The 13529-nt window shown below is 38.2% G+C and overlaps 2 protein-coding genes across 2 annotated transcripts; one reads left to right on the forward strand and one right to left on the reverse strand.

Annotated features, from left to right (window-relative positions):
• Positions 1–1899: 1899 nt before the first annotated feature.
• Positions 1900–5497, reverse strand: LOC139204706 (myelin-associated glycoprotein-like). Its single transcript, XM_070834670.1, has 9 exons — positions 5430–5497; positions 5223–5277; positions 4550–4918; positions 4412–4444; positions 4218–4259; positions 4004–4112; positions 3612–3686; positions 3377–3458; positions 1900–3071 (listed from the first exon to the last, which is right to left on the reverse strand). The coding sequence occupies exons 2-9, from the start codon at positions 5275–5277 to the stop codon at positions 3006–3008; spliced, it is 831 nt and encodes a 276-aa protein (XP_070690771.1). The 5' UTR covers positions 5430–5497; the 3' UTR covers positions 1900–3005.
• Positions 5498–7026: 1529 nt separating this feature from the next.
• LOC139204698 (TBC1 domain family member 15) lies at positions 7027–13306 on the forward strand. Its single transcript, XM_070834657.1, has 10 exons — positions 7027–7516; positions 8852–9037; positions 9175–9293; positions 9781–9884; positions 11132–11199; positions 11305–11451; positions 11813–11903; positions 11995–12143; positions 12258–12399; positions 12498–13306. The coding sequence occupies exons 1-10, from the start codon at positions 7315–7317 to the stop codon at positions 12664–12666; spliced, it is 1377 nt and encodes a 458-aa protein (XP_070690758.1). The 5' UTR covers positions 7027–7314; the 3' UTR covers positions 12667–13306.
• Positions 13307–13529: the final 223 nt, after the last annotated feature.

Consider the following 13529-nt stretch of genomic DNA (forward strand, 5'->3'; position numbering starts at 1 on the left):
AGCAGAAGAAACAGTTTGCCTCACTGCAGATGAAACAAACATGAGATTAATGAAAAAGATGAGTCAACAAAGGAGCGTTGTGTGGCAAAAACCATCACATGATGCTAAGACAAGCATTTCTTATTCTAAACTAAAGGCTATCATTGAGGGCAAATGCAGTATGCAATGGACTGCATTTGCATTACCACATTAAAATGTTGTTTTTTTCAGGCTATTTTTTAAGGGTAATACCACAGTTAACCAAATTTCCTGTGGAGGAAAGCAACATTGGGGAAATTTGATGTTTTGCAATGTGCTTGTTCAGGCATATTGCAAGTCACATCGGGCCCATTCAATTAGATCAGATCAGATTCAGTATTTTTAATGCACTACTCACAAAAAGTTAGGGATATTCGGCTTTCGGGTGAAATTTCAGGATGAACCTAAAATGCATTCTAACCTTTCCAGGTGAACTTAATGTGACCTTCTCTAAACCTTTGAATGCACATGTCCAACTGTTCAGTGTTTCAGTACTTTTTGCACAAGTTGCTGTTCTCTAACAAGAAGCTTAACAGCAAAATTCACAACAGGTTTGATCCATGAATCAACCAATACATTTCCTGCTTCAGTTAGAATTGGTATTTAAACAGTCCTCCTCATCAAGCTGTTCACATTCTGACATCATGAGACCGAGACGACACCTAACAGTTGATCAGCAGCACCTCAACACTGGAGGCTTCAAACAGGAAGTCCTCAGATGGAAGTTTTCACTGAGTTTAGAGGGTCACAGAGTGTCACAGAGGTTGTAACAGTGATACAGAGACTGGAAGAGTCACAGAAAGGAGAGGAGTGGACGATCTTTGGCCACATCCCAATTTATTGAGACACTAAAATTTTTTTGTTGTGGTATACCCACCACTGTTGTTAGCTTTTCTTCAAATACATTGTTTAAGATGAAGAAACTACCATTGCATGCTACTACTTAAATGCCCTACTTTCATGATATAATATCACTGTAGCATTAACTTTTTACATTTTCCATATATTTCACCTGAAAGCCGAATATCACTAACTTTTTGTAAGTAGTGTAGCTGCTGAATCCATTGCTGGTATTTTAGTTACAAATCTAACAAGTATGATGTTTGTGAACTGACAAAATGACCGAAATTTACTTCTATGGGTAAAGTTCACCTATGTCAGTTTTCTGGTAACATTCAGATAGGCTAAACAGAAGTTCTAGGAGACATGGATGCAATTATTACAACAATGGCCTCAATGGAGCAGTAGACGGTAGTGTAATATATTGTTTTGAAGTACAGACTAAGCATTTCTTTGGTTGAGTTTGTCAAATAGAAAGAATTACAGAGTATGAAAAAGTAACTCCACACTTGTAAATAAACCCAGAGAAGACAGCGGTCTCTCAGCTACAACGATAAGCTGATTCCAAGTAAGCTGGACATAGATACAACCAAGGTTGAGAAAGTCTTATTTCTCAGCACAATCTTGTCCGCTGTCTTTGTTTGGTGTAAATGAGCTTCTAAAGCCTGCTTGAAATATCAGTGTTTGGATTTAGTTTCTTTCAATACAGATGAAATATTTACATTTCTTACCATAAGATTATGAGGAGAAACTAAAAATGCAGAACTGCCTCTTGTTAAAATTGTACAGCATGAGTCTGAAAGTGCCCTAGGAAGCACATTGAATAGACCTTTGTGACCATTGCTCACCAAAATGAAAACAGAAAACAGTGGCAACATTAACAGCTTTATGAACTTGCCCTTTATTTATCACAGGGATTTACAGAGCTGGCCACTATTGTTTCAATTACTGTACATCACTGGGGACAAGCAATGACTTTTAACTCTAAACCTTAAATTACATATCACAGTACAAGTAATAACTTAACCACTACATAGGAGACTGAATCAGAAAAGAAAACAGAAGTTTAAGCTTCAGCAACGGTGCTGGACACACAGGAAGTGCTTTGGCAGAAATATTGAGAAAGACCAGAAAAAAACATAGTGAGTATTTCACTAGACCCAAAATGTGTCAACCTTTTGACTAGATAAGAAGATTACACATTCAGTTCCACAGAAAACAGAACTCCAGTCATCAAATGTTACAAACAGCTTGCAAAACTAATATGCACATGCTTGATATACTTTCCTGTATTCCTGCATCAATGTAAACATATAAACAGCAAAAACCAACCATATTTCATGTTAGGCAATAGGCTTTAATGGAAATTCTTTTTTTTTTTACATGCTGTGTTATATTTGAATAGGTTTGCTAGCATCCCTATTGGTTATGACACTGCGATGCTCACATGAGGAGAGACTGATTTTTATGTGGGCCATGAAGCAGGTAAATTGCACTGGCGGCTGTTAGCCCAACGCAATAATTTTTGTCTTTATGTTCAGTGTCAGTGTGTAGAAATTCTTGCTTTCCACAATATATAAAACATTTAGCAGTCATGGAAAGAGTAAGGAAAGATCAGGGTTATATTGTATTGTATTGTATATAGCTATTGTTAGATAACTAAAATACTTGGTTATGGTTAGGGAAAGATAAAAGTGATTGAAAGTGAAAGTGAATGAAAAGGTGGATATTGATTGCAGGTCAGTGAGGGCACATAGACTCTGGTCTCCTGCATGAATGTGAGACATGAGACATGCTACATGCCCAGCCACCATCCCAGCTGACCCGACACCTTGGCACTGAACAATGACATTGGATGTATCATGAGGTGCTGATTCATCCATGGGAGCAAGACTGAAGACTGACTTGACTGTGCCGTTCTTTGTTTGGCAATGACATTTAATCATGCAGACGTAGTATTTGATAAAAGTCACAAAAAAGTGTGCATCATTTTTTCTCAAGAAAAGATAATCCTGTTGTGATGTATCCTACAAATATTCGCACATCGACATCAACATTTGCACAAAACAATGCAGAACACAGACATAGCTTTAAGATGAAGCTTAAGTCCAAATAGATTTTGAGATTTGTGAGATGCACCTTTTTCCTTATTTTGAATGATCCACATTTGCATATATACCCTCCATACTTTCATCCATCTGTCCTGGAGGAGCCTGCAAATATAGAAATATAGAAATTGAATTGTATGAAAGGTTCCCTGTGGAGTTTTCCCTGGGTTTTATTTTGAGTAACTTTCAAATGTAACTGGACGTTGGATATCTATTATTGGTGACTGTGGAATGAGAACGAGTAGTTTTGACTCTAATGTGAGGGAAGTGCTTTTGCCAGGTTTGTTAAACCTTGAAATGTGTTTTGGTGAGAATCACTGGATGTAACCTTAACTTTTGCTTGTTTCCAAGAAAACTCCACAGGGTGCCTTCAAGGTTAGCATCAGTTGTTAAAATGCTGAGAGTTGTACCTCCATGTTGATGTAGACAGGTTCATCAATGGCCTTCAGTGCAGGAAGCTTATTGTTGTCTTGTTTTATGCAAGATGCTTCTCTGAAAAGACAAAAGTTTGGGTTCTGATTTGAGGAACAGGAATTCATGTCTGAAATTCACATGCACACACATACAGTGCTTATACATATACATAATGATGAAAAATAATATCTCTGCTCTAAATTTATGTAATTATTGTATCATGAAACAAACCTTTCAGCTTGGTTTGATGATGGTCTGCTAAAATTTGCGTAATATCCAGATTCTTCCCTGATAAATGACTGTGACCTGTAAAAATAGGTTATTGCCATGAGGCATGTTACTGGAAGTGATTATGAGTCACAGTTCATTAAAAATTATTTAAATCACATTGATTCCTTCTTTTCAGCATAACATATATGGCTCCTAAACAAGCTGAGATGTCACACACTTGTTATCATATGTACATGTCTTGAACTGAAATTAAAGGTGAGCACAGAGAAATTTATGTGAAAGCGTGCCAAACTCTGCACCTTCATCATTCTGCATTCTTCCATGTGTGCACATGGTTAATATAAGGAAAACACAAGTATCAGCATGAAACAAATACTTTTTCTGCTCATTACCGTTTGTATTTTTTGCAAAATACAATTCCAGCAACAAGGAGAATGATCAGAAGGGCAGCAATTGGTACAAAGATATACGTTGATGTTAAAATCCTCTCAGGCATAACCGCTGTAAAGAAAATTATGATAATAATGACTTTTTTTTTTGATAAAGGAAATTGAATTACAGATTTTAACATATTAAATGTTAGAGAAACAAACTGTGCAAACTTACTTGTTATTGTTTCAGAGTTGTTAAATTGGGTGCCCGCAAAGTCTAAAAAAGAGATTTGTTTGTGTCAAAGTTTAAGCTGAGGTACGTCTTGTTTTAATTATTTGGGAAATATTGTACCACCTAATAGCAAATTGATGAGTACAGAAACAAATGATATAAACGTGGAGAGTATCATAAAAAATGAAAGGCCGTACCATTATAAGGGGTTGGAGATACTGGGATACCACCTGGCCATGTGGGAGTGAAGAGTGAAGTATTAATTTAATCTCCCTTTACTCAACCACATCAATATGAATAAAATCATGATTAAAATGTTTTACTGAAATTCTCACCAGACACACTAATGGAGACAGAGTGATTTTTGAAACTGTAGTTGTCACAGTCTAGCTTAACTCTCACATAGATATTTGGTTCATTCTCCGTGATGTTTTGGATCTTGAGGGTGCAATTAGTTTTATTTCCAATGAGCTTGGTCTTTCCTCTGTACTTCTCAAGCACAAAGTTTGGATTATTGTGATAAACAAATGGATTTCTGTCATTGTCTTCGATTTTTAAGTCATTTTTCCCTGCCTTTTTCCAGTAAACTTCTTTTACTGTAGTGCACTGTTTGTGCTCTGGATAGCTAAACATGCATGGTATGATCACATCTGAGCCATATGGTGTATGAATGCTTCTCATGACCTGAATATCCCAGTTGTGACCTGTGTTGAAAACAAAAGCAGATTTATAGAGATAAGATAATATTGTTACAGCAACAGAGGAGACAGAAAAGGTGCAGAAGTGTTAGTAACAACAAACAGAAATAAATACAAATACAAAAATATTATATATATATATACACAGACACACACACACATACATTTACATATACATATATACATAAGTGTGTGTGTGTGTGTGTGTGTGTGTGTGTGTGTGTGTGTGATACATGTGGTATATACATTAAAGTGCACACTTCATAAAATAAAATTCAAAACAAACACATCAGCTCAATATCGCACCCACCTACAGAGACCAGAGTCAATATGAGGCTAAGATCAATCAGGCCTGGCAGCTTCATCTGATTTAAGGAAAACATTCTGGGGTTAACAAACATAATCCTAAAATGTTCATTCATTTGGTGTTAGGTCACATCTGGTAGCCTACATACAACAAAGGTGTGGAATTAAACAGCTAGTATCCTTACATTTACAGCTTAAACTAAATACTCACTGTGAGAGGGATCCAGAAGAGGTTGTGGGGCTTTGTAGTGCTTTGTCTGCAAGTATTCGATCTTAACATTGATGTGAAGTTTTTGGGTGTGTTTCCTGTTATTTGACAGTGTTGAATTGGCAAAAAGGGAAGTTGAGACAGTGAACACAGACCACAGTAACTTACTCATTGAGCTTGAGGGCAAATGTCATATACGAATCTTGAGGGAAAACTTATGGTCTGTGCCGGTCATGTCAGTTTAAAAATACAAGACTGAAACATACACTGAAAGTGTGCAAGATAGAAAGGATGATATTCACTTGAATGTTTGGTGGCATTGGTAGCATTATTGGTGACATTATTGGTGACTAAAATCCACAATCCCCGTGTGCAAAAATAGTTTTAATAGTCTAAAAAGTTTACTTGAAACTACAGTCCCTGACAAAAGTCAAGTCGCTTACCGAAGTTGTTGGAACAACATATAATAACTTGACTTGTAGTTGATCAATTGGAATCTGAAATGGTTTATATGAAAGGCAAAGGCCTCTGGATTATGTGTATTGTACCAAAATAAGGTTTTGTATCATTCATTGAGTTTTATCATTTAATTAGAACAGAAAGGTCAGATTTGGCTTGGACAAAAGTCTTGTCGCATACAAAAAAAATGTACGGTAGAAATTATATTTTATTTTGCAGCACTCAAGCTTCATATTAGCATCAGCCAAACTTTAGAACATACTTTTGCTCAGATCAGTGACTGTGTCTTATGTCCCCATCACTTCCATTTACGTCGCCTTAGGAAGGGAACATTTTAATGCCAGTGCCAACACAAGAAGCAATCACAGTGATCACCAACCCTTATAAAATAGAAGAAATGTGAGCCTGTCTTTTAAAACCTTCCACACAGTATTTTTAATGCACGCTGTGTCCTGCTGCTGAGAATGACACTGATCTTCCATACAGAAGAATTTCTTTGCAGACAACTGCTCCACGGCATTAGCTGCACCCATGACATTTAAAAATGAAAAACTTCAACTTGAACTAGTAGAGATTATGGATCGTGGTAGTTAGAAATGGTCGATATCAAAAGGTCAACAACTTAGTCAACTCAAGCATATTTAAAATCACAAATTTGCCTGAAAAGTTTTCAGTCTGTATGACACCTTCTATCATTAGGGAGGCCATGAACTGTTTGGTCACAGATTAATTATCTACCCTTTTCAGTTGCTTATATAGGTACAGTATATCCATATTTTAGTCCCTGTTGTACTCCTCAAAAGTCATGTCTTTGAGGAAACCAGTGCTGCTGGGTTTTTCTTGTTTTGTTCATTCTTGTTTACACAACCAAAAGCAAGCAAGTGAACTTTAGGCTAATTGTTCCCACATTTACCTCCAAGGGAAACACAAGCAACAAACATGTCCACAAACAAGGGTTTAGGGATTAGCAGCTGGGGAAAGCAACAGGTAAGTCTGATATTAACATATTTATTCAAGCATAATCTAAAGTAATTACTCCATAACGCCATAAAATAAATAAATAAAACCACTAGGTGGCGTGAGACACGCTCGCCCTGAGGTCCGGACTCCACCTGGAATGTGGGCCAAACACGGATCCCAAGGTGCAGTCATATGACTCCCAGATGGCTGGATGAGAGGCAACAGGGCAGGGAAATGGTTTAAATGGATTTGTGAAACTCATTCACTCTGTTTTTGTGATCTTGAACGACGAGGGGGAGAAAAAAAAGAAGGAAATCAGTCCTGGAAGGTTTCGGCTCCCAGATGGGAAGCAAAGGAGCAAAGTCTGTGGGAGGATGACAGAGTGTTGTTGTCCGCTCGGGCTCCGTGGATGCGGCGCGTCAGACGAGCTCTTCCTCACCTGCTGTGACCGCAAACACTTCGGGCACAGATGGAAGATCTGAATAATGTTGGGTCAGGACGGACAGCAGGAGAGGAGGCGACCGGTCACCGGCCATATGTCCGCCACCAGAGGAGGGTGGCAGCGGTCAGCTCTCCTGCTCTGTCCGCCGCGCGTCTCACCTTACCTGGAGTCATGGACGCCGAGGGGAGGGTCGACGAGTCAAGACTGAGGATGCATATTTTCAAAAACGGTAGATCTATCTATCTATCTATCTATCTATCTATCTATCTGGAAGATAAGGTGTTTGACTTTATCTTTATCCATATGCACTAACTGCAGTGTGCAACATAAGTATTTGTCATTGAGTATTAAGTTAATGCAATTGGAACTAATGATTCTGAAGTCATAATAGGTCAAGCAGAAATAATAGATAATCCCACAATGTCCATTTGGAAGTATAACGTCTTTACTAATCCAGTGAAATCCATGTTTTAAAGATTATTCGTACATTTCTGTGGCAGCACGGTATTACATGGAAGTGCTTGGCGTGATGCTGCATAAACTACTAACCAGTTCATTTATCACAGTGTAAGATGGTTTTTCACAGAGAACGCTGTCTTTGTGAGGTTTCTGAACAAAACAGAAAAGGCTGAAAGGATTGCAGATGGTGATTTCTGTTTGTCTGAAAATATGTTACTTTACAAATTTGTCTAATTCAATAAAGGCAGTTAATATTTCCATACAATTTGATAATAAACTTGACTTCAGTGTCCAGAAACATACAATTAAGGCCATACATGCAGCATTTTGCTGCAGTAAAATATTCCAGTAGGAATATTTATGATCAAGTGTATCCAGATGAACTAGATCTGCACTGTTACCATTAATACAGACCAAGAGGCAGTCAAGTGATGTTTTGCTGCAGGAGCTCTCAAAAATCATTTCATTGTGCATGAGACTCCCTTGAGCAAAGAACTCCAGCGTGACTGTTGTGATAAAACAACAGATGCCATTTAGTGAGTTGGTAAGATTCATAAGAGGCAGAATAAAGTCACATGAGATTCAACAGTTAGACGAAAACATCCAGCGAAGTGTGTGGAGCTATGAGAAATGGGGATATCTCTGGAGTAGTGCCTCCAGTTCAAATTTTTGAGGTTTCAGCAGCACAGAACAATGGACATCAACACAAAGGAGTTCTCATGGGGTAAAAACATCACACTAAATCAGTCATCTGTGAGCAGGAATGTGAAAGCTCACCCTGTTTTTTCTGTGGCCTTTAGACCTTTATGCACATTCCATCCCTCCAAACACGGAAACCAAAGATTAAAGAACTAAACATTACATAAGACATCTGAAATCCTCGTCTCAAAGCAGGGTAAAGTTCACCAAATTTTAGATCAGTGATTGTTTCCTAAAGATTGCTTCTTTTCTCAGCTGCAACACAATGTGATCCAGTCAGAGTTTGTTTTGGCCTGGTGGTGACTGGCTTGACTGAATGATAATAGCTGAAATGTCCATGAGAACACTGCTGAGTCACTTATATTGACCACCATAAATGACTGAAAGGTTTTCAATCCCTGTCCAGGTGGCGTGTATCCCTCTGAGCGTGGCCTGGTGTGGCGTTTCTTGTTTGGGATGTACCCGTGTAGCTCCACAGCTTTAGAGCGCTCTCTGCTGCAGGAGCAGCTGGCCGTACGCTATCAGGTCATGAAGAGAAAGTGGCAGCAGTTCCTTCCTTCAGCTGTGCAGATGCATCTCAACGGCACTGATGGTAAAAGCCCAAACATGCATGATGCACCACAATGAAAGGATTGCATCGTCATTCTTGTTTTTCTCTTTTTCTTCTGTCACTGCCGAACCCTCTCTTTTTAAAATTGCTGAGGCCATGTGATTCTATCTCCATTTCAGCTGAGTTGGTAGCAGCAGTCAGGTACTTTGACCAGAGGCAGGCACAGGCCCAGCAACAGACCCAGGACCAGTCTGAGGAGGTCAGGGACAGACTGGCTTTCTTGGAGCTTCAGGCACAGGTTAGCTTATAAATATATGTTTATCTTTTCTATTTCATATGCACTTCAGTGTTTCTATTCATGTATTTCTGCTTTGGTTGTGTTTTTTTTTTGTTTGGTAGAAAAGAAAAGATGAACTGCTTTAAGTGGGAGAAGTGACAAGTATGTTTAGGGAAATTATACAACAGGATCTAATTATGTTGAACAAACTGTGTACCATGTACCTCCTTGCTCTAGCTGTGTTTAGTAATTCTGTCCAGAGAGTGTGTGCACAGGAAGAGCTGATAGCTGGTTTGTGCATTCAGATAGTGACACTTTAACAGAATGACACTCTCAGGAAGCTACTGACTCTAGTTTACTACCCACATATTGTTATTTCCACTTCTCGTGCAAGAAGAAGAAGAATGAAGTGTAGTAAAATGTGTGGTCTCCACTATAGCGATCAACACTGAGATGACAATCAATAGTGGTCAAACGTTTGTTTGTCTCTACATTTCCTTCCCACCAGATATTGTTTGAGCGGGTCACATTTGATCAACATGAGCTGCGAGAAGCCACGCGAATCATTGACAAGGATGTGCCCAGAACTAACAGAGACCTGAGCTACTTCCAGTGAGTGATTTAGAGCCATTGTTGTATTTTTTTAGCTATAGATCTGAGTCAACAGATAGACAGGTGAAGTTTGTGGGAGTGAACATCCAGGCACTTAGTTTTAAGCAGCCAAAAGGGAACGTTCGGTCTCCGCTCACCTCAGTTGACCAAGAAAGGAAAACAAAAAGCAACAGACTGTGGTAAGTCTGGTTTAATTCATCATCATGACAGTGTGTTAAGGCCAAAACACCTTTTTCATGGCACAATGCAGCTGTATTTATACAGCACATTTCATACACAAAGACAATTGAAAGTGCTTTAAATAGGCAAAGAAAAACATTAGAATGACATTCAGAACAATATGAAATGCAAAGAAATAAAAAACTAATAAGATAAAGATAAATAAATAAATGAAAATGTAATAGAATACATTTCAATAAATAAATACATACATAAATAAAATAAAAACAAGCACACAAAGGCACAGGAGAACAGCTATATCTTTAATGTAGAGCTGAAAGCAGCTTGGGTAGAGGCACATTTGAGATCACATGGAAGTTGGTTCTGTGTGCGTGCAGCATAGTGGCTAAAAGCAGCTTCCTGTGTTTTGTTCAGACTTGAGGTTCTACCAGTTGACTGCCTCCAAAGGTCTTTTTGGTAAGATCAGATAAGAGAGGCGTAGAACAGCCCACCCTGCTGGAAATGAAGGCATGAATGTATTTCTCTAAGTGTTGCGTGGACATGAGATTCTTGGTATTTGTTTGAGATGTTAAAATGCTGAAGCTCAAATTTGAGTTTGTTAAAACACTGAGATTGTGGTTGTATCTTGGTTTTTCATCTTCTAATCTAAACAGGTTGCTCATATTTTGCTGTTGGATTAGACTGAAAAGATTGAAATTATGCAAATCCTCAACTGAAGTTTATTTCTGTTTTTAAATAATTTACAACCAGCTAGCAAGATATCATAATTTTCTGCTGGTTAATAGACAGACTTTCTGTATTTTATTCAAAGGTTAATTCTTGTGAATATCCAGAATGTCTTGGAACTACCAAGATATTTTGTCTCCTGCTCCTCTGGCCTCCAGAACCAGTCTGACTGCATCTTCTAATCAAACGCATGTTGGCACAATGTGAAAAAATAAATAAATAAAAATACTTCATGGAGAGCTTAATTCAAAATGTTGTATCTGCAAATGTGTATGGTTGTCTGTATATGTATGTATATATTACACATCAATGTGTTTCAGTTATTCTGCTTGTGTCTACAGGGGGGAAGGCTCCGGTAATCTGTTAGTGTTGAGAGACATCCTGATCACTTATGCTGCTTTTCATCCAGGTAAACAACAAGAAAGAGTCCATCTAAGGTTCAGTGATACTCACTAAATGATTAAGTTAAAGGCACTAACTGTTTCTGCACCACTTATCTTGATTGTTGATCCAGAGGTCAGTTATGCCCAAGGAATGAATGACCTGTGCAGCCGGTTCCTGGAGGTTCTTGACTCTGAGGTCGACACGTTCTGGAGTTTCTGCTGCTACATGGAGAAATTCTCCAAGGACTTCAGGGCTGATGGTCTGCACAGAAAAATAGGTCGGATTACCAAAAAGAAATGCAGCTTTATGTATAATAAATGTCATGTTTGTGTGTGTGTGTATGTGTGCTGAAACCTATACTGAAAATCTTCAGAAAAATAATTCCACTACGTCATCACCTGTGATATTATATATTAAAATGTTAGAGTATTTGTATTTTATTTAATTAGTAGTTCAGTATTAGAGATATACAAATTTCTGAATCTGTCAAATCTTTATTTTTCTAGTCAGGTGAAGTTTGATGCCAGTTCAGGCATTCAGACAAAAAACATGAATATGATCACTAACATATAACACTGGACCAAAAATAAATAAATGAATAAATAAATAAAATTAACAGTGCGTTTAATGTCTTCCAGAGTTGGAGGCAGCCCTGTTGAAGGAACTTGATCCTCTGCTTTATACTCATTTGGTCACGGACAGCATGGAGAGCTTTACTTTCTGCCACAGGTAGATCTGTGGTACCATGCTGTGATTTAATCCTCTATATCTGAAAATGTGTTTGTATTTAAGTGCGTGCATGTGTTGTCCCTTCTTCAAGGTGGCTGCTGCTGGGTTTCCAGAGGGAGTTTGAACACAGTGAGGCATTACGTTTGTTCGAGATCCTGAGTTGTGACCACCTGGAGCTTATCTCCCAACAAGTTGACAGAGCCCGTTATCAGGAAAGGCTGACACGAAAATACATCACAGGTGAAATGCAGAATCTAAGTTGGCAGAATAAATAATACAGAACATGGGGGTATAGTTACCTCTGTGAAATGTCTGACCTTAATATAGTGATATTTGCTTTTTTAATGTTTGCAGAGGACAATTCAGAGTCAAAGCTGCAGGCCATTAACACTGACTTTACCTTTGAGCTCTTCATCTGCGCAGCCATCCTGTTAGAGAACAGAGAGTCTCTGCTGCGGTGCCGCGATGATGTGCAACTCATCCAGTTTACTAACAGGTTAGTATGCATGCTAAGACATGAAAATGTCATCACAAAAAAAGGGATTCTGTATTTGTTCATGAATATGTCAGGCAAACCTTTGCCTTTTTTTGCAGCCTTCAGGGAACGCTGGAACTGAACAGCACGCTGAAGAAGGCAGAGCACCATTTGTACAACTACTGCAAGCGCTGTGCTTGGGACTATATGAATGGACGCTGCAGAACACACAAGAGCAGAGAGGAGGACTTTCTTTATCAACTCCGTAGTTTACTTGTTTTAAAATGACAGCTCCTATTTAAATACATGAGGTTCGAGACTGTTGTGAAACTGTAATTTGTAACAAGGGACATGGAATCCCTAATCTGAGAGTTTTGTTGGCACATATTCTTTATCTTAGTTTTTATTTCTGAGGGAAACAGTGATGTACAGATGGCTGCTTACCTTAAGTCTGATCACTTACTGCTGTTTAATATAGATGCACAGTATTTATTGTATGAAATTTGACCAACACTAACTGTGAGTCATTTTTGCTCCCCCTCTGAGCTTCCATGAATATAAAAAGTTTAAGATTATTATCTTAGTACCTCAAAATCAAAGCTCAAAAGAATTGTTTTTGCAGGTTATGCAATATTCAACTGCTAGAAGAAACCAACTGCTTGTCAGAATGTGTGTGAATACTAAGATGTGGTGTGTCGCAACAGGTGGTGTCAGTAACGGACTGCAGTTATATTTAATGCCAGATGGCCTATGTGTCAGAGAGGCCTATGTAACAAGAATAGATGTCTAGTTTTTGCGCTCTGGGAGAAGGACTATGCAGTAAAGGGAAGGAAAACTTACTGCACAATTGTGTCTTAAATAGAGAAGAAAAGACATATAGATAATATAAATAATTACAATTATACCTCAATAAAACTACTGCAGATTGTTTACTGTGTGATGTTGGCAACGTTTATGTCGAGTTTTGTATATGATAGAGGAGATAAGCATTGACTTTGTTATATATTAATTATTAAGTATTGTCCATACTTTGAATTAAAAACCACTTGTCTTACCACCCATTGCCTGCAGGTAGTAAATAAAGTGGAACAGAAAAGTAAGACACTGAATTTGAAGTGTAGGAATGCAAAAGAATAAAGTTCCCTCGAGAG

This window comes from Pempheris klunzingeri, chromosome 8 (assembly GCF_042242105.1).
Source record: "Pempheris klunzingeri isolate RE-2024b chromosome 8, fPemKlu1.hap1, whole genome shotgun sequence".
NCBI lineage: Eukaryota > Metazoa > Chordata > Actinopteri > Acropomatiformes > Pempheridae > Pempheris > Pempheris klunzingeri.